The sequence below is a fragment of the Stenella coeruleoalba genome (assembly GCF_951394435.1).
Source record: "Stenella coeruleoalba genome assembly, chromosome: 18".
Lineage (NCBI taxonomy): Eukaryota > Metazoa > Chordata > Mammalia > Artiodactyla > Delphinidae > Stenella > Stenella coeruleoalba.
Genome location: NC_137164.1, coordinates 77154697 through 77179892, shown reverse-complemented (window position 1 = coordinate 77179892; position 25196 = coordinate 77154697). Strand labels below are relative to the sequence as shown.

At 54.1% G+C, this 25196-nt stretch overlaps 1 protein-coding gene across 9 annotated transcripts in view; it reads right to left on the bottom strand.

Moving 5' to 3' along the window:
- Positions 1-260: 260 nt before the first annotated feature.
- The window catches only part of ATP11A (ATPase phospholipid transporting 11A), a 122228-nt gene continuing 97292 nt past the window's right edge, over positions 261-25196 (bottom strand). For 5 of the 9 annotated variants that reach the window (XM_079903505.1, XM_079903503.1, XM_079903508.1 and 2 more), the window contains 11 exons: positions 24351-24602; positions 22976-23150; positions 20805-20907; positions 20407-20552; positions 19788-19847; positions 19190-19317; positions 17187-17322; positions 11276-11341; positions 10511-10614; positions 8345-8510; positions 509-5107 (listed from right to left, as the gene is read on the bottom strand). In XM_079903505.1, the coding sequence (XP_079759631.1) occupies positions 5015-5107; positions 8345-8510; positions 10511-10614; positions 11276-11341; positions 17187-17322; positions 19190-19317; positions 19788-19847; positions 20407-20552; positions 20805-20907; positions 22976-23150; positions 24351-24602 (1429 nt within the window). In that variant the 3' untranslated portion in view covers positions 509-5014. The other 4 variants (XM_079903504.1, XM_079903507.1, XM_079903511.1 and 1 more) reach the window with 4 other exon arrangements.

Sequence of the window (25196 nt, the reverse complement as noted above, 5' to 3'; positions counted from 1 at the left end):
GCAGCGGCCAGGGGCTGGGGAGGCCAGGGCTGGGGGGCCAGGAACCCGAGCATGGCGGTGCTGGGCGCACAGAACCCGCCCTCTGTCCAACTGCCCACGAGCCTGTGGGACCCGGGGCCTGGACAAGAGTGGGGAGGAGAGCCTGGAGGGAAAGGGGAGGAATCCAGATGGAGAGGGGTCTCAGGCGGAGGGTCAGGGAGCAGCTGGAGGGGGATGGGCAGGATCCCAGCGCTAGGAAATCCCACACTGAGCTTCCTGTTCTGCGCCCCTCGGCCTCGGTGAGGCACCCGGTCCCACACGTTCCCAGGGCACCAGCTGCCACAGTGCCGTCCACTTCATCCCAAACAGAGACACTCCCTTTGAGAGTGTTTACCCGGCAGCTCCTCTTAGCAGAAAGTTAAGACCAACTTCTATGATCTTTTTAATTTGTAAAGAAACTAATCCAGACCTTTCTTCTTCTTTATTGCAAGCAGATTCAGGTCTCCGGCTTAGATAATCTGCAGAAAAGTCCAATCATAATTCGTATTATGAAGATACACTTTATCTACAGAAATAAAAGTTAAAAACAGTAGCATACAAAATAAATTCTGCAGAAATTTAAGATTCGGTTTAATTCACAATTTAATTTTTCAAAGCAGGTTAATAAATAATTATCAATTAAACATTACTGTTTGGAGGCTGATTTATTATCTTAAACGCACCTACTATATTCAATAATTTAAAAATAAATTCCAGTATTTACGATGACAACACCTAGAGATAACATTCGTGTTAAATACATTTTTGAAGATTCTCTTTTATTACATTACATAACGAACGGACATTTTAACAGCAATGCAGACACACATTATAACTTTAAGTCAGAGACAATATATGCATATTAAAATTCTGTATATTTCGATAAGGTAAAAAATAAAGCTATATAAACTGATCTTTAGATTTTTTTCTGCAAAAGTAGAATCACACTTTAATAATACTCTGACACAGCTTCATTAAAGCTTTGTTTATAGACGAATCAGAATGATTCCCAGCCCCATTCACCTGCCCTCTAACTGAAAAAAAAAAAAGAAAAAAGAATGCGTTTGCCTGCTGACATTTTTCCTGTTTTTAAAGTTACAAATGGGAAACTTCCAAAAGAAAGTGCATAGCAAGCTGTTACACTGAGTTGTCAAATAAATACCATTAATTTTAAGATAAAGCAGAAGTGGTTGTATTACGTCATTAACAGTGCAAAACAGATGAACTCAGTGGTTTTAAAGAAAGAGGCCGGAAACTTCCCTTAGGTTTTGCCCTGAACTTCTGGTTGACGCCCATGAACTTAGGAATAGTTACACAGCATGTGCGAGGCAGTTCTCTAGTTAAAGCTGCAAAGTCTCACCAGGCCGAACTATGCTTCTATAAACCTGCTACTGCAGAAGGCGGCGCTCCTGGGCTCCTGCCGTGGCCCGGCACTGCCACCAGTGGGTCTCACGGGGCCACGGCCCCCCCCCCCCGGGGGAGGGGGGCGCGGGTCATTTGGTCTGCGTTCACCCCATGGAATCAAGGGCACAGGAATGGGCTGATTTGGGTTCTAACAGGAGTTGCCAAGAGAGGGTCTTTACTCCCAGCTCCGGACACGGGGACGCTGCAGCTGGGAGGGTCCGAGGGCTGCTGGCAGCCACCTGTCCTGAGGGTGGGGCTCAGAGGCCCCCGCAGGGTCCCCTTAGGACGTGGGATGTGTGCGGCCTCGGGTGGCCGGGAGCTGAAAGCAGGACCACGGAGGTGGCCGGAGCAACACGGCCTACAGACAGCTTGCTTTGGGGGATGGCGTGTGGGTCAGGAACCAGACATCTGGACCAGCGGGGGAAATGTTAATAAGTGATGCACGTGCAGCTGTAAGATTTTCAAAACTAAGTTACTTGCTTTAAGGTTAGTGTAAGGCAAGTACGTGCTGCCCACTGTCAGGTGGGAATCTCACTGTCTCGTCCGAAATGTCACTTCAGTGGGCTCTTCTGTCCCTCCTTTGACTTTACTTTTGACCTCATGCCCCTCGCCTATTTCAAATTATCAGGCACAGTCACTTAATAATTCCCCAAACAATTTTAAGAAGACTTTTTGGAGCATGGAAAGGTCAGTAACTTTCATAAGGAGACTTGACTTATCCGAGGTAAATGGTAACCATCTCAATACAGGCAAAAAGAGGACACAGAACCGTCAAGAAGCTATTTTAAGGCTGAAGGATAGAAATTAAAAACCAAATAAAAAGCAGATGAAATGGCAATGAACTGTGAAGAAAGAGCATAGCAAATTATCATACTCTAAATATGCCTTTTAGCTACTGACTACCGCCAGAAACACCAAAAATAAACAGGTGTAGAGAAGAAAACCAAATCTGAAAATTCACATTCGTCAGATATTGAGACATTCAGCCAAAATGTTCATCAGAATTCAAATATAAAGTGGCCAAAATGCCATCAACGTAAAAAATAAAAGGTTTAAAAACATACTTTAAAAATTAGATATGATACATTAACAAACAAAACAGCTACGAAAATACTTCAGTGCAAAGGGAATTTTAAGATTTCTAAAAAAATACATTACAAACAATTTGTTAACTAAACGTACAGAGAATCTGTCCCCCACGTGTATTACATTTATACCCATTTTAGGTTCTTAAAAACGACTGTAAAAATGCACACACCATTGTTTGCAGGGTCTCGTGTGGACCACACACTGGACGTGGAGTGTGAGTGACGGGGGCGGGGCGGAGGCTGGAGGACCCTCAGACGGACACGCCCTCCCATCCCCGTCTCACTGGAGGCCCCACGTCCATCATCCTAGTCTTTGGTATGTTTATACTTCACCTGCTTCACCCCGACTACCTGTGTACGCTTGTTCTTGCTGTTAACTCATCCCCTCGTTTAAACAAATAGTTTATAGGTGAACATTATACAATCAAACTGAAATCTGAACTTCCCGAAACCCCTAACGTCGAGCATCTTGGAAGTAGACTCGGTGTTCACTCCCCAACCGACATCCCTAAATCCCACCCATGCATCCAGCGGGGGCAATGTTTAGCTTTTGGGTGACCCTTTCCTAAAAAGCCATTGGTTTTACCCTCTGAATCTCAAACTGAAATGTCTTCTTTACGGACTATTAAGGCTATGTCGAACGGGTTATTTCCAGAAATAAGATACTGGTACAGGAAAGTCACAGAGAGTTTACAGCACAGCTGCCTTCTGACGGTTCACCCCCACAAGGAGACACGGATAGGACCCCCGGCAGAGCAGGGTCAGGTCAGAGGCAGCGCGGTGGCGGCGAGGGCTGCGATATTGCTTTTCAGGTCGCCCAGGCCACCCTGTCAGACCTGTGGGCCTGACACAGATCTGGGGGACAACACCGCCGGGAGACCGACCACTCTTAATGGGGGCCTAAGCACCACATCAGAGGCCGGCCTCCGGCACCCAGACCCCACCTTTCCCCTCAACCCCCGAAACGGGCATTTCACAGCAACGGCGCCCCGGTGAGCCGCATCCTCGGGAGCGGGAAGATGAACTGCCTGGAACCTGTGCCGGAAGCTTTACTGGATAGGTCCCCCTCTTCGCGTAGGCAGCTGGGGGGAGGCAGGAGGCGGTGCCGAAGCACACAGGCCCCAGCACCGCGGAGGAAGGGACGTGGGACCAGACACGGCCGCGGTCAGCCTCACTACCGCAGGTCCCGGTGCCAGCAGCGGACGGACGGGAGGGAGGGAGGGGTGCCGGTCCTGAGGTGTCCCTGGGCTGGTTCCGAAAGCAGAGGTTTTGGGGCCCGGGAGGAGGGGCCAGACCCGACCCCGCCTGCAAGGCTCAGCTGCGCTTCCCAGGAGGTCGAGGTGCGGCCTCACCCGGGGGGGGGGGGCGCGATCCCCCCAGATCCTGCTCCCACAGGGTGCACCGAGGGCTCGCGTGCGTCCTGCCTGGTCGCCGCCCGGAGACGCCTGTCCTGCCCCCTTCACCGTGCGGCTCTTAGAGGCTGGACCCGTGATCCGTGCATCCGGTCTCCCCTCGGGCCACAGGAGCGGGGTCTGTAGCCGGGTGGGGACGCGGGGAGTGGGAGAGGCTGAGCTGGAGGGGGCCTGGCGCCCCCGCCCTCCCAGGGCGCTGCCCAGGGCTGGGGTCTACAGAGAGGCAAGGGGGTGACTCCCGAGAGGTGGTCGTGACACCAAGCACGCGGTCTGTCGGGAACAGAAAGGACAGAGTCAGTGCCGGGACCCCCGCGAGAATCCCATCGAGCACCCGTCGTCTGACCCGACGCCCCGACGTGGCCACCGCCCTCGCTGCCCCGGCCTGGGCTCCCCTGAACACAGCTGGACCAGACGCGGAGGAGGCACGTGGACCATCCCGGCTGCGATCGCGTCCCCTTCTCGGGCCCACCGTCCCGCAGAAGACGCGTGAAAACACGAAGCCCCTCCCTGGGCCCGGACTGCCTGCGGTTCCTCTAATGGGGATGCTGACCTCGCCTACCCAGCGCCCCCAGAGGCACCTCCCCTCCCCGGCCCACGCGTGCGTTCGGATCGAACGGGCAGGGAGGGGAGGGGCAGCCGGGCGGGAGACGCCTGCTCTGGACACTGAAGGTGCTGCTGGACACCTGCCCCGGCCAAGGCTCGGGCCGCTCACTCCAGACCCCCTTTTTTACTTCGAAAGGTGGTCTTTCCTGATGGACCTTTCAGGTGAAGCCATTCCCACCACCACGGATGAGAATGAATGAACTGTGCTCTGGACGCCGAACACCGGACACGTGTGGGGCGATGTCCACCCGGCGTGTGCGCTGCACAGGTGTGCAGGCGTGTGCGTGTGTGTGCACGGCACGCAGCCCACGCGGCCGGCCTCTTGGGCAGGCCACTTACCTGGGATGGAACCCACGTGTGTAAAGGCCTTTCTCTGTGACCACGAACCTAACAGACACAGCACAGCACGCAAAACTTTGGAGGAAAACCGCGCGCAGCAAGAGCACAGCACACCGGGCTGCCCGCGGGCGGCCGTTACCTATCCACCAGCTACTCGCGCCGCGGCCGCGGCTCGGGGTCCATCAGGAGAGGCCGGTCAGGGCTCGGCGCGGCGTCGGCCGGGGCTCGGCGGCTCGAGCTCCTCTGCAAGGCGAGGACAGACACTGAGCCCGCGGAGGGGAGGCCGGGCCACCGGGGAGGCTGCTGCCCAGACTGGGGCGTTGGCTAACGGCCTTGCCCGCTCCCCGAGACCACCCCGGCACGGCTGGGCTCCCCAAGTGGGCACCCGGCCCCAAGGGAGGAGCTCTGTGCCTGTCCCTCTAGCCCGCTCTGTGTGCCTGCCTGTCCCTCTGTCCCTCTCTGTGTGCCTGTCCCTCTGTCCTCTGTCCACCTGCCTGTCACTCTCTGTGTGCCTGCCCGACCCCGTCCCTCGGCCCCGTCTCTGGTCAAACAGAGGAGTCCCGGACTGAGACCAGAATGTGGGAGGTGCAAGGAGTCACAGGGCCACAGGTCAGCGGGGCCGGGCATCTGAACACTGAGATTTTCTAGTCAAACTGTATGAGTCTCTCAGTAACAAGGAAGAAGAGAATTGTAGGAGTTGAAGGATCACAAGCGCGAGCTGCAGAACGTTCTCCGGCGAGGAGGGGGTGAAGCAGACAAGCGCTGGGGGGGCTGCTCTTCGCAGGGGCGGAAACGCACACGACTGTATGTGCAAATGGATGTAGAAACCAGAAATGCACACGTATATGTAACTGGCCTATGTGTGTACACACACGGTGCCTGCCATGGTTTTCGCTTTAATAGGACAGGTGAAAAGAAAAAGCCATCCATCTCCAACGCAGTACGTTCCACAAAACGGCTAGTCAAGTGTTTGTTCCTCCCAAGTTTTGCAGAAATTGGACGGTTCTCCAGCAACAACACGTTGACCCTGTGTGTGCCCGGAGTGCAGGCTCCAGGCACCCTGGGGTCACGGCCGCGGCTACGGACACACAGAGCTCAGGGCCCTTCTCCCAGCGGCCAGAGTGTGGCGTCTGCAAATCAACTCTAAATGAACCCCATCAACAGTCAGAGGAATTTAGTTTTAGCCTGGAGTTGGCATGATTCAACCAATCTCATAAGCACCTCCTGTGACTTATTAAAATGTTCCTAAGAATTTCATCCTGAATGTTTTCAAGCGTGTGAACAGCAAGATGAAATGATGTAACTTATTCTAACAAATTCTGAGGGCATCAGATTAAAAAAATTTCGATCGCCAATAATTACTTGAACTTAAAAAATGTACCATCCTGCTAGTTAAAAAGCAGTGCTAAAGCTGTGTGGCATACGAACAGTTATGAAAGAGGAAAAAGCCTTCTTGTTTTTTTTTGCTTTAGGCATTTTCCCATTAAGCAGGCTGCCTCAGTGAAGCAGTAACACCAAACACAGACCTTCAGAGTGTGCCTGGCTCGGAGCACACAGAAACGAGGCACCAGGCACACAAACGACTGAAAACAGATACGCCGTGTCCCCGAAGCCTTGCCTCCGGAAGAAACGCCTTCGACCCTGGGCGGCGGCCACAGAACGCCGTGTGAATGGCTCTATGTGCCCGAGAGAGAGGCGCTACGGCCCTTTAAGGCAAGGTCAGCGCCTTTTTCTAAAAATGATCAGACTTTTTAAAAAAGTTTTTTGGTAAAAATGTTGACCCCAGACACGTCTGTCCTGGCTTTCTCTGCAGCCCAGTGCCAAGGCCTGAGTCTGGTCTCTCCGGAGGCCCTCAGTCCCGCCTGCAGAGCGGGCTCTGACGCTCCCCAGGCACGCGTGCAGGCACCGGTCAGTGGCGTGGACGGCAGGAGCCCGGCACCCTGCGTTCCCGACGCCAGCGGCCCGGTGCTGCCTGGGGCGGGCCTGCGAGCGCGGCTCCGAGCTTAACCGTCAACCCTGTGCGGTCCTGCGACTGAGTCCCAAGCATGCAAAAAGACAGAAAAGCGTCACCTTGTTCCGTTAGAAAGTCAGACTGCTGGAAGTCTGAGAAAGCATAAAGACGGTGGGCTGCTCGACAGAAAGGCACTGGTTCCTAGTCTGCCGGTCCCAGAGGCCAGAGGTCAGAGGTCAGGAGGCCATGCACATCGATAAACAAGGTGGTTATTTGGGCAAAGAGGCCGGAGGACGAAAGGAACGAAGAAGGGAAGAGACAAGAAAAGGCGGTGAGTCCGGTGAGACGAGCGGCAGCCTCCGGACGTCCCTGCAGCCACTGGAAACCAGGCCACACCGGCCCCGCGGCCCAGCCCAGCCCAGGCGGGCGGGATCCCTCCCCTCGCACTCCCGCCTGTGTCCCGCCCGGGAACAGCCCCGGACGACTGTGCAACTCGTAATGAAGTTGTCAGACGTGGACCTGCACTAACCCCTCCTGCGTTCGTCTGGGCACCGACTTTGCAAGCCCAGCAGAATCCCCAGGGCTGGGGCACTGCGCTCAGCATTTTACACCAGCACCAGGAACCCGAAGGCTTTGCCCCCGACCCGTCACCTGCTGGGAGGGGAGCGGGGACTTGTGGGGGCAAGTCCACCTGCTTTCCACCCCAAAGCCGGCCAACAGCACTTGGGACTGAGACCACGGGGCCCCTGAGCTTCCCAGTGACTCAGCCCCAGGACGTGCCACTCACCCTCTCCTGTTGTCACCCTCCCTCCGGTCCCTCCCCACCTGCATGCCCCGCCCCCTTCACCTGCACAAGCACCTTGCTACAGGTGAGACAAGCGTCCTGCAGCAACGGGCCCTGCTGTGGCCTCTGCCCTCTCACTAGCATCCTTCCTCCTCCTCCTGAGGCCTGCACCTCCAAGGGCAAGTCACAGGGGTGAGAGGGTAGCGGGGGGTCACAGGGGTAAGGGGACGGGGGACACCCCTCCCCAGGAACCCCGGGGAGGGCCAGAGCACTCTTGGGAAGCTCTGGGTACCACTTGTGTCTGATGCCAGTCCCGGCATACTTCATATCTCTCATCTTTCCTGGATCCGGAATTCAGCTTGTTGGCTTCCATTTGGGAGGGTGGAAAACAACAGCCCTAACCACTCATAACCAGAATTTTCCAAAATAAATGCTAAAGTTTGAGCCAAATCCACCATCCCTAAAAGTAATGCCATTTTACCTTCAAGGTGATGATTAGTTGAAAAAACTTTTAAAAATGTACAAAAAACAATTTGCCTTTTGTATTGGCTTCATCTTTTTCTCTTAATCTTTTTCTTAGTTCAGGGACTAGCCGCTCAAGTCTAACCACTGGTCTTCTAGGTTCAGGCGTAAACCCACGTGTCATCATGGAACTCGTTAGTAACGGCGGACTGACCGCATTTCCAAACCCAAACCTTTCCCGCTCCCCTTTCTAAGGGCTGCCCCACGGCGCCCGGGGCGGTACCTGGACTCTCTCGGTGGCGCTGGGCCACAGCTGCCTGCACAGCACTTTCTTGAGGACGTCGGGAAGGAGGCTGACGGCGACGAGCAGGACGATGGCCAGCCAGGCGGGGCCGCTGGACAGCATGCGTATGAACACATAGTACATCCTTTGATAACTGAGGAACGGCCTGCAGCGTCGAGGGAAAGGAGAAACGTAACACGATGGCAGGAGAAACACCGACATCCTGGTCTGTTTTCTCTACTTGCACGAAGAGCCCATGTGTTCTGGAAGTTTTCACTTTTGTCACGACAGTCACTGGACAAGCCACCTAGCCTGCCTGCGGGGACTAACCCCAGAAACACCGGGCTGTGACCTCTCCCTGTAACGCTGCGTGTTAACCCACGGGAAAAGGAGGGGAATTCTATGAAGTCATCCCAACGGGGAAAACAAGGCCCCGGAGTTCAGTTTCAGAACAGCGGGAAAGATTTTAAAAGATGAAGTAGGTCATATTTTTTGTACCTTAGAATCATATCTGCACGCGTCAGCAGAACGATTAAATACTTAAAAATTTATGCCATAGGGGCTTCCCTGGTGGCACAGTGGTTGAGAGTCCGCCTGCCGATGCAGGGGACACGGGTTCGTGCCCCGGTCCGGGAAGATCCCATGTGCTGCGGAGTGGCTGGGCCCGTGAGCCGTGGCCACTGGGCCTGCGCGTCCGGAGCCTGTGCTCCGCAAGGGGAGGGGCCACAGCAGTGAGAGGCCCGCGTACCACAAAAAAAAAAAAAAAAAAAAAAAAATTATGCCATAATATATTTTTTTAATTTCCATAAAAATACAGAGAATGAAATGACTCTCCTGCCAGGTGACTCACAAAAGCCTCTGGAAAGGGGCAGTGATGATGCTAAACACAACCACTTCTTGGCTCCGAAGCCCCAAGGCCCAGGAGCCGGCCTGGGAGTTCTCAGGCGAGGCTCCCATTTGCACAGCCGCTCTGGAGAGCTCGCTAGAACCGCAGGGATCTGTGGCCTGGGGCAGGGCTGCTGGAAACCCACCAAAAGCTGGTCTGGTCTTCCTGGATTTCCTGGTCTCCAAGAATGTGCAATGCATGGATCTGGCCACTGGGGGGTCAGCGACAGAGCGGGTCATTGGGTGGATGTCAGCTCAGCAACCTCCACGTGGGGACCTGATGGACCGGGGAGCCTCTCCCCCATTTCGGGGGCCGCCTGCCCCTCCCGGGAGCCGAGGTCAGCACTGGGGACGCCAGGTGGAGGGGACACTGCCTCTGGCCTCCCGTTCGGCCAGGCTGTGGTCCCGGGCCTCACTCGCCTCCCCCCAGTCCCAGCCCTGCTCAGGAAATTCTCCATCTTATGGGGGAGGTGGAAACGTAAACGGGAGAATTACAGGTAAATCCAGCATGCGCTGTGACAGGGGAAGGAACAGCTGCTCGGGGGACCAGGTGGAAATGCCCGCCTGGGAGGTGACTCGAGGGAAGAGGGGATGAGGTTGACGGGCCGCCGGGTTTCGAAAGATGAACAGGCGCTCCCCAGGCAGGCTAGTGAGAACGGACGTCTGGGCGGACGGAACAGCGCTGGCAAAGGCAGCCACTTGCTGCCCCCGTCAGGACTGACCACTGTACTGCAACGGTCTCTAGACCGGCTGCCTTGTCTGTGTTCCACTCCCAAGTTCACTTCCAACACAGCAGCCACGGTGACCTTCCTAAGAGTGCAGTCGGACTCTGACGCTCCTCTGCTTAAAGTCCCCGATGGAGGCAGGCTGGACCTTCCTTCCCCTGCCAGGCCCCGCCCCAAGGTGTTTGCACGTGGGGCTCCCTTCCTTAGGAAGGGCCCTGGCTGGGGTCCGACTGCCTCGGCCCAGGCCAGCTCCCCGGGCGCACCCACCACGGTGCTGACAGTGCTTCCCTCCCAGGTTTCCGCCTTCCCCAGCCTTTGATCTGAACTAGGCCCCTTGCTGTAGCGTCCGGTCTGCTCCTCCTGTCACATGTATGAGGCAGCGTGTCTCCCCCACTGAGAACCTGGCGGAAAGGAGCAGGGACCACACCCGCCTCGTCCCCTGCGGGCCCCCCCCCCGGCCCTGGCGCCATGCCCCTCCTGCACACAGTCAGCCCTCGAGGAAAGACACCGCGGGGCCAGTAACATAATGATGATTCTAGAATTATCAACTCCATACCAGATAATTCCTCCCCAGAGGAGGGAAAAGACGACGTAGAACAGCAGTGACCCCCAGATCACAAAGTGGTTTATCCAAGTCCAGTAGTGTGTGTCCAGCGCCAGCTGAAAGAGGGAAAAGGTGATTGATGGTGGTGTTACCTGGGCATGGCCCTGGGAGCCCTGACAGCTGGGGAAGGAAGCGGGAAGAGAACGGAAACAGCCTTAATTTTAGCTCAAATGCCTACATCAACCTGTTTGGGAAAAACACACTTTAGGTTCCAATGGAGAGAAAGGGTTCCCCACGGCCTCCGAGTCTCAACGTCGCCAGTAAGCCTGCCCGGATCCCAGGGAGATGCTCCCACAGGGCGACGCGGGCGGCGGCTCGAGGCGCTGGCCATAGCTCCCCCCGGGACGCTGCTCTGGGGTTTCCAAGACTCGGGCTGGTAGGATTTGGGACCTTCATAATGAGATTCCAGGAAGAATCCGACCTGACTCGAAAAAGAGCTAAATTTTCCACGGTACGTTAATTTGTTCCAATTAAGACGGATTTTGCTTCTACTAGGGGTGGGGCAGATGGCCATTTAAAAGAAGTCTAATATCCATCCCTTCCCACAGAATAGGCTCCTTCCCTCCACCACCTTCTGTGCAATTCTGACCTTTGCCCCTTGGGGCCGGGGCCGAGTTGGTGGCGGGGAGAAGACCCCGGCAGGGTTAGGGTCAGGGTCACGACTCACTAGGAGGGCTGACTGTGCCCGGAGGAAGCACGTCAGGTCAGGGGATGTACCTTCAGGGTGACCGTAAACACCATCACCGTGAAAACCAGCGTCCCGAAGGTCCAGTTCCCAAATACCTGTGGAGACAAGAGTCCACGTCGTCTCCCACTAATACGGATTCTCCTCCTTCGCACTTCGCACGAGGGGCAGAGAGCACCTCCCACGGCCCCGCCTGACACTTCCAGTCCCAGACACGCGGAAACCCTGCGATGTCGCCAAAACGTGAGAGGGAGGCCGGCCGAGCCTGGCTCGCTAGGCCCCGGATCCCGCAGCATCGCTGGGGCGGGTGGTGGTTCCCGCTGGGCGCCCCGTCCTTCCTGCACAGCCACCCCCGGTGTTGCCCTCTCGCTGCTCCCACAAACGGCGGCCCTGCTTACAAACCAGAGCAGGACACGCCTGCGAGCTAGAGTCACGGTCCGCAGGGGCCGACCCCGCTCCCCCCGCTCGTTAGAGTCACGGTCCGCAGGGGCTGACGCCGCTCCCCCCGCTCGCTAGAGTCACGTTCCGCAGGGGCCGACCCCGCCCTCCCCGCTCGTGTTTCACGCGGACGACAGGACACGTCTGCGAGCTAGAGTCACGGTCCGCAGGGGCCGACCCCGCTCTCCCGCTCGTTAGAGTCACGGTCCGCAGGGGCCGACCCCGCTCCCCCCGTTCGCTATAGTCACGGTCCGCAGGGGCCGACCCCGCTCTCCCCGCTCGCTATAGTCACGGTCCGCAGGGGCCGACCCCGCTCTCCCCGCTCGTGTTTCATGCGGACGAGACCTTTACCCGGCGGCCCAGCCCACGCTCGGTAGAGCGCGTGTCTAGTCTCTTTTCAGCTCAAACACCTTTCGGCTCGGAAGGCAAACCACGGCTGCCATCGTCCTGGGAGCGGTGAGAGCGACAGCCTTGTCCCCTGCGGGCGGCATCACCAGGATGCGGCCCCGTGGGAGCCATGGAAACGGAGGAGGGGAGACACGACAGAGCTGCACAAGGGCCCGGGGCAGGTCCGCGGCCAGGACCTCGGACACGCAGCAGCCCCTGGACGAGGCCCCGGCGGGATGTGGGCTCGGCCAGCGGGGAGCACACACGTCCAACCGGGGGACAACACGTTTCTCACCCACAGACACAGACACAAGCAAAAGGCAACACCAGCCACTTCAGAGTCTTCCTCCCGGGGACAAACCAGCCTCTTGTTGTTACTTTACAAGAGTTATTTTCTTTGAGATTTCTACACCGCCTAAGAGCCGACCCATTTCTGGTTTGTCGGATTCTGCGAGCTGGGCCTCAGAAAACGCTCCTAGTTCTTCTTTAAGAGAAAACAAAGCATTACCAGCCGGAATAAAAACTGCTTTCCCGTGTGGTTAGTTTTCAACCAAAGGAACATCCCTACACACGACTCACTTCAGGCGAGCATGTGGGCTGCAGGCCTTGCGAGGTGTTTACCGAGGCAAGAACCTACTTGCAGAATTCTAGGAGAAAAACCAAAGCGCCAGGACTTCTGCAGGGAACAGACTTAAGGACCCTCATCACTTCATTCTTCGCTTCATCAGTGTGATCAAAACTGGGCTCAGATCCACAGCCACGGTGGCCGTCCCTGGAGGTGATTCTGTCCCCGAGGTGGGGGACACCTGCAGTGTCTGGGGACATTTCGGGGGAGGGGGCTACTGGCATCCAGGAGGCAGAGGCCAGGGGTCTGCTAACTGCACTGGGGCAGCCCTACAACCAAGAACTCCTGGCCTCACCGGCAACAGCGCCCAGGCTGGGAAACCCTCAAAGACAGGGCTCTCTCTTCAATGCTTAATGTCGGGGGCAGGAAATTTTCCCTCTGAGGTGGGCTGCAGCTCGGCAGTGGCCAGCAGGTGCAGGAGGACGCAGCGCCCGCTTCCTTTTCATTGGAAGTTACCGTTTTTAGCCAAAAGCAAGAGGTGAAGGTGCAGGGAGGGGGCGGCTCTGAACCCCGCGGGCACCATCAGCTCAGCTGCACGGGCAGAAGCCCTCACAGCCTTTGTGTTTGCCGCCCCTGCCTGGGAGGGATTCAGAGATCCTTTACAAAACTGTTAGGCAGCAGCAAATGTGGCTGTGGAGCACCAGTGGCAGAGCGACAGGGCAGCTCCAGCAGCATCGCAATCGGGGACGACATTTCAATCACTCAAACGGCTTCTCATCTCTTCCCGAGAGGGGTAGGGCGGTGCTTCCCAAGGCGCTGCCGAGACTCCTAGGATCCGGTAGATTCTGGTGGATCTGGGATCCACGCCCAGCCCAGCAAAACACAGGGTGTGCTGTTTACAGGCGAACAGCAGTAAAGCACAAGTGCCTTGAATCAGATTCAGGCCTTTGGGTTGGAACCTGGGCAAGGCTGCACACCTGGCCACCTTCACCTGTGCCCTCCGCCAGCTATCGCAGCTCACTGGGAGGTGATCACAGTAACGCCTCCGTAAGCGCCTCTGGGGCTCCTTAGTTAAGGGAGCCCTCAGGTCGAGCTGATAGTCAACGCATTATTGAATTCGTTACCCATCATTTCTATGGACTTTGGGGGTGATTCACTGGGGCTCCAATCCCCTTTCTCAAAGGGGTGTCCTGAGGGACAGCCTTTCTCCCGAGTGATATCAGTTCCCCAGCCCCCAGGAAGCCCCGGGGCTGATTTCCTAAAGCAACACGCGTCTCCGCGGAGAACGTCGTGAACTTCTGGGCCTCGCTCAGAGGAGAGGATTCAGTAGGAGGTCTCCCACCTGCCCCGCAACCAGGTCCAAGTTTAATTCCTTCTCCCACTCCGCCCTCTCTCCTCTTCCTCAGGACTATCTTGTAGGAAATCTTACTGCTCACAGAAGCTCTAAAGCCTAGAGCAGTTTAATTTTTGTGTGTAAAAATATCCCACGACAAACATGTCTTATGTTTTCTCAAGATCGCGGCCACATCTACTACATTCGCTTCACGTGCTGACTGGGAACCTCTGCTGAGCGCTGGTGTTCTTGTCCTCAGCCCGCTGAGGACAGCTCACGTTCCCGCGCTCTAGATGTTTACTGGCTTCTATTACAACGCGCCCCAAACTTTCAAGCGTGCACCTAGGAATATCCCGCAGTTCAACAATAAAATAATCATTGTCTTATATTCTCACTTGAGAAATAATACAGCTCTTGATGTCTGTGCAGAAAACGCTCCACAAGTGAATTTCTCTTTTTCGAAAGTTATCAATGATTCAGCTGTTCTCAACGGATCCACGAACACGCCTACAGAATGATTTAGGGGTCACCTCCCGACCATCACTAGAACAGGGCAGCTAAAATGTCCCACCAAGAAGACACGTCCGTCCTCCTTGGAAGAGGACAGAGATGACCGCTATCCTCACCGAACCACCTGCTGCCCAAGACCAAGGACGTCAGCAGCCCCCTGAGGCCGCCCTGGACTTACAGCTCTGTTTGCTGCTTTGTCTGAATTGCTACAGAACCAGCCTACGATATCATTTTTGGTTTTGTAAGGGATGCAACCCCCTTACCTGACAAACAAACAAGAATTTAAGACTCAGTGATCCAGAGCGAGAAGGCTCTGTGCGGAGGCCCCGAGGTACCGCAGGGGTCTAGAGTCAGACCATCGACGGAGCGCGCTCGCCACGCGTGGCCCTGGGACTCCTGTCCTCCTGGTGATAAAGGTCTACCCTGGGTCCCCGCAGGTGTCCCTCCGCTTAGCGCTGGCCTTGCTCTCACGCCTCTATGTCTGCAGGTTGTTTATCGTCCCCCGGGCGCCAGTGACCCAAGGCACAGCTGTGGACAAACGCCCAGGTCCAGCACCTCGCTTGGTACGACTGTCGCGCACGCTGCTTCCTGACATCACCGTGCATCTCAGGAGCTTTTCACGCGACAGGATGTGCGTGGCCTGTGCTGACTCTGTTCCCACGGGGGCCTCAGAGCTCCTGGCCCGTGAGCACAGGGCCCCAGCCAACAGGCGTTCTTTCTACCTCGCTCTCCCTTCCTGTCATCGTTCCAGATTCTAACCAACGCTTTTGTCCCATAACAGTTGAGCAAAGGCACAGAGGTGGCAGGTGGGGGAGGGATGGTACGGGAAAGACCCCTTCTAGACGCTGGGATCCGGGTTCCATGGTGGCTCAGGGCGCCCTCAGGAGCGAGTAGCAGAGAAACAGGAAACGGCAGAAGCCCTTGGCTCACGGGAAGGGCCTCAAGGCACCCGGGCCTGCAGCTCTGACCACAGCAGCGGCAGGAGGAGATGCGGCCCAGCCTCGTGCCGGGAAGGCCCCCCAGGCCTGCATCCGGGGCCCCTCGGGCGACCAGCACCTGTGTCCAGGGTGCATGTCCCCTCCCTGCTCACACCCGCCCTCTTGTGGGCTTGCAGAGCAGGGCCAACCATGTCACCACGTGATGTGAGCGTCAAGCAATGCAGCAGCTGCATGGTCTAAAACACTACCCTAGGTCTGAGCTCTAATTCCCTGACCTCGTACAGTACTCGTCTGTCAACTTCCATTTGCTCGGCTCTAACACCGTGAAACTGTCCGACTGAAGGAGCGACTGGTGAGCGAGGGTGACGCCTGCAGAAGCGACTCACTGCCTGGATCCTGGGACCACGGATGCCGGGACACAAAGTCTGAGCTCTTTAAGGTACACGTGAGGTGCTCACTTAAAACTGGGCCCGCAAGGGACTCTCACTAAAGATGCATCAGAGCAAACGCTAAGACAGCTCGACTCAACCACCGGTACATGACGGCCTCGTGGCACCCGGGAGCTATTCTACCACAACTAAGACAAAGTGTAAATCCTTGAAAAATGGGAAGATTTTAGAAAAGTGCAAAAAGACTTTGAAAAATCCTCAAGACCAATTTAGGAAAAATTGGTTTCAGTTATAATGAGAGATGACAGTACCTTGCAGTCACAAGAAAAAAGAAACAGACAAACCGATGGGCAAACACACAGCAAGACTCTGAACTTCAGGCCAGCCACGCGGAGGGACAAACGGGCAGAGAGGTGTCCCATCAGACAGGACGTGCAGTAAACCTCTGTTCACAAGCTCCCCTTCTTTACGTGGACCCTGGGGCATCAGGTCAGAAGCAGGGCGCCGGGCCCCGGGCCTCTCGTATTCTCCAGGCGGGGCTGGAGGTCGGCCACGGTCAAAGCAGCATCCCCTCCAGCCTCACATGCTCGTGTGTCTTCCTACTTACTTAGGTCAAGGGAGGTCCAAACAGATCAAGTCCACTTAGAAACACCACTGACCCCGCTGGTGGTCCCCAACATGGAAATACAGGGAGTAACCTCAGCAACAGGGACCCAAGTGGACGCACACGTTTCTGGGACGACCCCAGTCCTACAGACGTGGGGCAGCAACTAACAGCATTTCTACCGACAAGCACACAAAGGGAGTCACGTTGGAAAATATTTTCAAGAAATATTTTATTTATAACGCACTCCAAAAACACAAAGGACGCACCCACAGATTTCTTACCATGTGTGTGTTGGTGGTCACTATCTGAGAGTGGGAAGGAAGCCATGGCAGAAAGAAAAAAGCAAGATACGAATAAAACAACCCCTAGAAATTATGCAGAAAACCAGAGCGCTGAACGCCTACCAGGCAAGTGTAAATCTACTTGTTGCAAAGTAAACAGATACTTAAGGATGTGAACAAACACTAAAATGGGTTAAATACTAAATTATTTCCCACATTTAATAAGCCACGTCTCAACGATCACATCGAACCACTAGGTATATAGCTAACGGTGAGTAAGCTACAGAACTAAAGCCTGGAACCCCTCAGGAAGGGTGTCCCTACAGTCGGCAGAACTCTGCCATCACGTCCCTTCCATCCAGCTGGGGGGCAGACACCCAGACACGGTCCCCACGGGCTGTGCTGAGACTGCGCTGACCCGGGATCGTGCTGGATTCAAGCTCTATCCCCAAAGAATCCCGGAGCCACGCTGACACGACCCAGTTCCGTACTAACCTGTCCGTTGCTGGTCACGGTTGTGTTTTCAAACATGAAGTAAGCACCGAAGAAAAACACCAGAGCATCGAACACGCCTAAGAACGTCCAGTAAATGAACACGCGCCAGCGGAGGAGAGCGTTCTTGGCGATGTCTCTGGGGGAGGCAAAGGGTGGGAACCTGTGAGCGCGTCCAGGCGCACGCACCCACTCAGCCCCCACCGTGTCCACCGGCCCTGCGGCCACCATCCCCGTCCGGGGGCCCCTGACTCGCGGAGAGCCCCGAGGTGGCAGAGCTGCAGGGACAAGCAGGGACAGGAGAAGGAGGGCCCTCGGAGGGGGCGGGGCCCCTACCGACACCCACTTAGCCAAGCCCCGAAAAGCGGGTCTTGGAGAAGCCCGGCCGCGAGCACCACACAGCCTGTCCACGTCGCGGCCAGACCCCCACCTCCACCCGCCGACTGGCCGGCACACGCTCTGAATGCACGGAGCCCGTGGGATGCCGGGTGGGCCTCACGACTGACCACGCTCCCGAGCCACACTTGACGCTCTGCGGCTCCTCCGGCCACACCACCTGTCACTTCACCCAACACCACACCCGGTCCCAGAAAGGCCCTGGGACAGCTTGTAGCACAAAGCTGTAGTAACCGAAACCATCACGGTCAAAGCACAGCGAGAAGGGAGCAAACATGGTGAGGTGTGAGGGGCGACGTCCCCAGCTGATACAGTGGGAAGGACCCACAGACATTAAGTGAGCTTCCTGGGAGCAAAAGCAAAATGCTCTCCAGACTGCATTTTACTACATACGGATATTCCTGAACAATCTCTGTTTGAATATTTTATTTCTCAAAAATGGACTGTGATATGACTAGAGGAAGAAAGATGCCAGCGCTCACACCTCTGCTTCCGAAAGGAAGGACACAGGACACAGGGACACGCTGGCATCCGAATGCCAAGACCGCGGGCTTCCGGGACCAGGCTGTGCATTTCACGACAGGGCTTCCGACACCTGTCAGTTTAGTTCAATAAGACAGAGAAGCTGCAGGGTTCCCTCCGGTGTGTGTCTAAAATGGTGTGGGTTCCCTATTTTCTTAGACTTACTCCTGTATCATTAAATGCACGTGACAAACTCAGAGCTTGCTTTTTTTTTTATCACCTACAGGGATTATTTTGGACCCCAACACTTCAAGACCCCATTTAACGGCTAATGATTCTGATGTAGGCCGTGGGGCTGGTGAGGTGTCTTGACTGTGTGGGCACAGGACTCACACATGTGAAAAGCCTGCACAGAATTTAGTGCACACACACGTGAGCACACGTGTGCACACGAGCAAGGACCAGTAAGACGGCTGGGCGTGTCGCGTCGGTGCCCTGCTTGTGACCTTGTCCTGCGGTTCTGCAGGACGGTCTGTCAGATGCTACCACTGGGGAAACTGGATAAAACCTCACAGAATTTCTCTCCTATTTCTTACAACCACATGTGCATCTAAAATGTCCTGAAAATAACACGTTTAATTTACAAAGTCACAATAAACAGTGACACATTGAATCGGCCAAAGATCCTGGGGTGCAGTTCTGAAACAGCAGAAAAATCGTTTCCTTGTTATTAAAAATACTTTTTAGCAGAAAGGAGCACCCTGAGATCAGATATGTTAACTTTTCTCTTTTCTCACTGAATGGAACCTATTTGGACCTGCGAGGATCATTTAGGCCATAAATCCGCTGGGGTCACAAGGGGATAGAAACTCTCACCCCAAGTGCTTTCATAACCATCGAAAACCACGGTAAAATGCAAACTGGCTTAACGTGTACATTTCAAACGCCACATAAATCCTCTGTCTGAATTTGGAGTATATTCACTTAAATCACATGGCTTCCTGCTTGAAGAATCTCCTGTGGAAGCGAGCGTGTCAGCTGACACTGAATCGTCTGGCTTTTAAGTACTTCAACCAAGTATTATCCGGATTCGCGGCAGGGCTGCCCGGTCCTTCTCCTTGCCTACAGCGGCTGTCTGCTTGAGGTACCTGTAGAGGGCAGGGTCCCTCTTGAGCGTGTCCATGGAGACGTGCTGCTCCGTCAGGCTGTGCAGCAGGATGGGGAGGGAGGTGAAGCTGATGTTGTAGAGAGTCAGGTAGGCAGTGTCGTACAGGGTCTGCGGGACCGAAAAGCCACGTGAAAACAGCACCCGGGCATCTCGACAAGACTTTCGGATGATTCGTTTCAATATGCATGTGTAGTTTTCATTTACAAAGGGCCACAGGCACGAGCATTCTAAAATGCACACAGAGCCATTTTTCTACAGATACAGAAGGACAAGGACATTTTTCAAAGTGTCAGGATGTCGACTAGTCTGGATTAAAATCACAGCGGACCCACCCGGTCCTGCCATTCCAAACCTGCAACAAGAGAAAGTTGCACAAAAGTTTGCAATTCTGATCGCCGCCTCTAAGCTTAGATTTCCCCGGTCCTGGCTGCTTCTGCTTTAGATGAAAGAAGATCAGCGACGGAACGGGGGGGTCATCTGGCCCGCATGCCCTGCCGTCCACCCTCCGCCCACCACAGACACATGTGGGGAAGAGGGATAAGGCTCAGGTGAGCTCGACCTCAGGCATCAGGACTCACCTGTTGCGAAAACCCACAGAAGAACTGGTATAAAAACTGAGGGAAAATGAAGCAGACATTCTGAAAGAGAAGTCACACGCATGTTAATCAAGGGCACATTGTAAGAGACGTCACTTTTCTATCCCGTCACAGAGCTTGGCCACGTGACACACTCTACCCGGGCAAAGTGCCCCACATTCTCCAGCAAGACGGGCAATGGCTCTAAAACTCCTTGCTCATCTCAGGGGCTCCCACAGGCACACCGGACCATTCTGGTCACCCTGAGATCAGACAGACTCAAGGGAAACTTGTGGCAGAGAAATGAGGCGGCAACGTCGGTGTCAGGACAGACAGGAAAGAATGCAACCGCATTAAAGAAGAAGAAACTACTTCAAGGAACTATCAAAGAATGCCCCTTCCTCAAGCGTTTTACAGCCCGCATCTCACTGGTTCCACATTCAGTTTTGAGACTGCGAAGAGAGCTGGGCGTTTGCTCCCGTGGTCCTACGATTACCCCCTCCTTTCTGACAGTCACTTCTATCCATGGGCAAATCACCCCTGTAGCCTCGGGGCATCATGACAGACGAGCCATCGCTCACACGCTTTGAGACGGTGAGAGGGGAAAGGAAAGCCTTCCTACCTTATAAAAGAAGTACTGCACAAGCTCAGATATTCGAATATAGTAAAAGTGCCCATGAACAAGTAGCATCTTCTTCAAATGCTTAAATTTCGGTATCGCATAGTCGCTGTTCCTTGCAGCCTGGCGACCTTCTTTCCCAATGATGCCTACGAGAAGGGAGCAAACGCGCTGAGGAAAGCCTTTCTCAACACCACGCAGGTGGACACGGACACAGGCAAAACGGGTGAGGCTGAACCGTGACTGTCGGATTTCTAGGCACGAACGCTCTGTGTCACAGACAGTGTCCTGAACGTGTGTCTACATTCTATGGCCCTGCCTTGGCTGTGTCCTTTCTCGTCCAGCTGCGTGATAAACCCGGGTTACCAAGAGGCGCAGGGAAGCAGAACCGAGGGGCTTACCTATGCCCACGTGGGCCTCTAGGATCATGCTGACGTCATTTGCGCCGTCACCAATCGCTAAAGTGATAGGGTGCTCTTTTGAAAATTTGATTAATTTAACAATCTGGAAAAGAAGCAAGGGCAGATTTTACCGTCTCTGTTCTATTTTTGCAGAGCTCATTCTCTAACTAGGCAGAAACGACAACGATGTCAAGTTAGTCAAGGAAAAATGAAACAACTATGTACTCAAAGTGAATTATTGCTTATATGCAGTCTATTTTATCCACTTAGGATAAAACCTTTTTGACGTCGAAAGCGAAACACACTTCAGCAAAAGCAGCTGAGAAATGACTGTAGTAAGATGAGCTGAGCAGGCTGGTGGGCAGACAGGACGGAGAGTGAAATCCAGGAAGTCATTTGCAGGGGTGGCTCAACTCCTTATGTAAACGTGGGGGAAACAGATTTAAATATACGGGGTGGGGGGAGTGTGAATGCTGCATTCCGTTAGAAGATGCTGCTCTTCCAAGCTATCTGGTTTCAAGCATCTATTTTTTAAAATAAGCTGCTCATTTACTTTTCAAATTTGTCATGTGTGCAAAACCAAATCTGACAACTCAATGCAATGAATAATTTCCAAAGTTTTAGTCTGTTTCTTGACAGTCTTTTTTCCTATTTATGTGCCAAGTATAAGGTTCCATGATGGAAAAGATGAGGAAAGAATGTGTGGATTGCCTTCTTGTTTCAAGACTGAGACACTAATTGGCATCAAAGTTTGCAAAAGTCACTTAAGAACCTAAAAGAAATACCAAGTATCATGCGAAGACCAAACGACATCCTTAGCTCTGTTCTGGACGTCACTGTACAAGGTTTACGCAGAGTCACACATTTAAGAGGGACAGTTGGGAATGAAGCCATTTTTATCCCAAATAGAACGTACGTGAATGCCTGAGTCTGCTTCTCTTCACTGAGAATCACCCCAGGGCGATGCTTTATGTGTTTTATGCTTAGTGACACTGTCATGTGGCACGTCAGTGTAGCACGCATGCAAGGACGCGAAAAATGACCCCTTTGCACGTGGTGTTCAGTATTTTACCTTAAGCACTAGGTCAGTCTGAGAAGCTGACAGTTTCCTTCATGAGCAACTCAAGAGAGACTGCTCTCCCTTATCTAAAATGTGGTTTACAGAATTCGGACCGTTTTGGGTTTACCAACACCAGAAAGGCACACATGCTCACGTTCGTATCCCATATGCTTTAAAAAATATTTAAAAACACACAACACGGGGCTTCCCTGGTGGCGCAGTGGTTAAGAATCCGCCTGCCAATGCAGGGGACACGGGTTCGAGCCCTGGTCCGGAAGATCCCACGTGCCGCAGAGCAACTAAGCCCGTGCGCCACAACTACTGAGCCCATGTGCCACAACTACTGAGCCTGTGCTCTAGAGCCACAACTACTGAAGTCCGCGCGCCTAGAGCTTGTGCTCCGCAACGAGAAGCCACTGCAATGAGAAGCCCGCGCACTGCAACGAAGAGTAGCCCCCGCTCACCGTAACTAGAGAAAGCCCACGTGCAGCAACGAAGACCCAACGCAGCCAAAAAAAAAAAAAAAAATTAAGAAAAAGACACACGTCAGGTGGTGTTTCCACAAGAGTGTGGTGCAATGGGCAGAACGTGAGTTCAGAGTCCGGCAGAGCGGAAGCCGATTCGGACCGCCACTTTCCAGATCATCCCGCCAGGCAGGTTCTCCCGATTTTCTGTGTCTTAGGTACTTCATTCCTAAAATTAGCACAGCCTCCCTCGCCTCAAGGGTTACCGTGAGGGTCGGTGGGTTCGCACCTGCCTCAGCAATCGACACACAGTAGGTGCTCGACTGCAGCTGCCTCCCCCCGGGCTTCCGTACAGACGGCTCTACCTCCTTGATACAGTTCTGTTTACGTGAGAGATGGGACGAGCATCTCCCTTGGTCTCTGCACCCGGAAGGGCCATCCATCTGATTCCATCAACGCTTACTAACCACAGCGAGCAAAGTTAAGTCTCACGTTTCAATTTCTATCATTTTTGCTTCCATCTTTAAAAGGAAGTGCTTTGCTAGATTTAAAAAAAAAACCCAGAGGCTGTAAGGGCTCATGAATGGCTCTCACTACGTAACCCCTTCCCCCGGGGATCCCTAGCTGGTTCCTGGTGGGCGGCGGACCTGGGCCTTCTGCAGGGGCGCCATCCGGCAGCAGAGCACGGCGCTGCAGTTCCGGCAGATGTCCAGGAAGAGCTCTCGGTAGTGGCTGGAGCTCCCGTCCTCACACGGCTTCATTATCAAGGACAGCGCGGCACCATCAATAATTAAACCGTAGTCCTGCATATCGGCCGAGAGTCTGTTAGATCATACAAACCAGAGAAATTACTCAGTAACTAAATCCAGAGATTTGAGAAGACGTACTTTTTGGGGATATCTATAGATGCTACACAGTCAGGATCAAGGAATAAGAAACTGGGTTTTCTTGTTTTGTCAATAATAACACAGCCTCTAGATTAGTGGCTGTAAGGCCTTTGATTACATTTTAAAATTGTGTGTGAATTAAACTTTCTCATTTCACTGAGGCAAAGCAAACAACGGTCGCAACTGTGGACTCCTGGGCGTGTTCCGGTACTTCTTGACAACAGAAGGAGAGCGTTTATCCCGCTATCGAAGAGATCGGCCTTCATTCCCGAACTGCCTGGCCACCTCGGCCAACCACAGTCTTTATCGTTACCACTAATACCTCCGTGCTACTCTGCCCGGGTGACCTGACTTGGAAAGAACACGGTCGTAATTTCTCTTTGCTGGGTTTCAAAATTACAAGGAACATCTCTAATCCCCCAAAGGAATTCTGCAGACAGGGCAAAGGGAAATATCGCTGTACTATTTATAAATGAATAATTTTAGATCCACATATGATTAGAGAGCTGCCTTTGCTTTATCTAAATTAATGAAAATTGGAAACGATTCAAATGAAATCTAACCTTAGATCATGCATCTAATACCAGCAAGGAGAGCGTTGATAAAATGTGGATAAACTGGCGAATATTCTTGGAAAAAACAACTGTCGGGCATACGCTGTTCTGTCTTAATCGACAAACGACCACGCATTATTCACGTCTCCCTCCTGCTCTGGCGGGAGCCCTGAGGAATCCACGATGCAGCCCGCAGTGTCGTAGAAGCAGATGGGAATCACCCCAGGCACGGTATTTTGTAAATCCATGAATGAAGTCTCTTTGCACCCTCAGCCAGCAGTCTGCAAGTGAGCGCGCACACGCGCACGCGCACACACACACACACACGCACACACACACACGCACACGCACACACACACACACACACGCACACACACACACGCACACACACACACACACACCCGCTCTGATGCAAAAAGGCATACATGTCACAGTTGCTAAAGAGAAATAGCTCTGGTCATGGTCCCGACCACGGGATGCTGTTAGAGGCCAGAGGACAGGACCACGTCCGCACAAAGGGAGCTGAGGCCACGGCCCTGCCCGCGGAGCTTGCCCAGTCCGTCTGCAAACGTCCCGCCTACCCTGAGAAGCTGTCCCGGGTCAGGCTGGCGCTGCGGTGCAGGACGGTCTTGCTCAGCTCGCAGAGCACGTCGTGCAGGCTCTGCTCCTCCAGTCTCTTGGTGGTCACCTCGAGCAGCTGCGTGTTCCTGCGGAAGAGCCTGCAGGCGTAGCAGGCGGCGGCTGCCGTCTCCATCTTGTCACCCGTGAGCACCCACACCTTGATGCCCGCCTTCTGCAGGGCCTCGATGGTGTCGGCCGCCTTCTCCTGCAGCCTGGGGGACGGGGGGCGGGGGACACAACACACACGTCAGCGTGAACACAGCAAACCAAGTGCAGAATTCCGAGAACTTGTGATCTACGGAACTGATTCAGTTTTTTGCCCCCAAATTAAAAAGCACCACGGTGCTGGCTCGTGATTTCCCACAAAGGACCCGAGGCTGGCGACAGCTGTGTATTAACTTTTTACAACAGAACACTTCCTAATACGAGAAAATCCACAGGGATAAAATACTAAGAAACAAGACAGCATCTTGTACGAGTAACAGTGGCCGAGCACACAGCTTTCTGCCCGGTGGGACTTGCTACTCAGAGAGGACTTTACGCTATTATAAGACGGCCCGTCACAACCACCAACCAAAAAAGTCTTAACCAGGGAAAAACAGGACCTGGAAAAGAGGTGACGCTCCCCACCTTTTCACTGTGCATAAACTGTTCTAATTTTGCCACGTATCAAACCGGAGCCCAGGTTCCCCTAAAGAACGTGAAATGCCAGGCGCGGCTCTGGGACGGGCTGATGGCGTCGCAGGCTCGCCCCGCGTCAGATGCTGCGGGAAGCACTTGCCTGCGACGTTTTGTCTTTGCCAGAA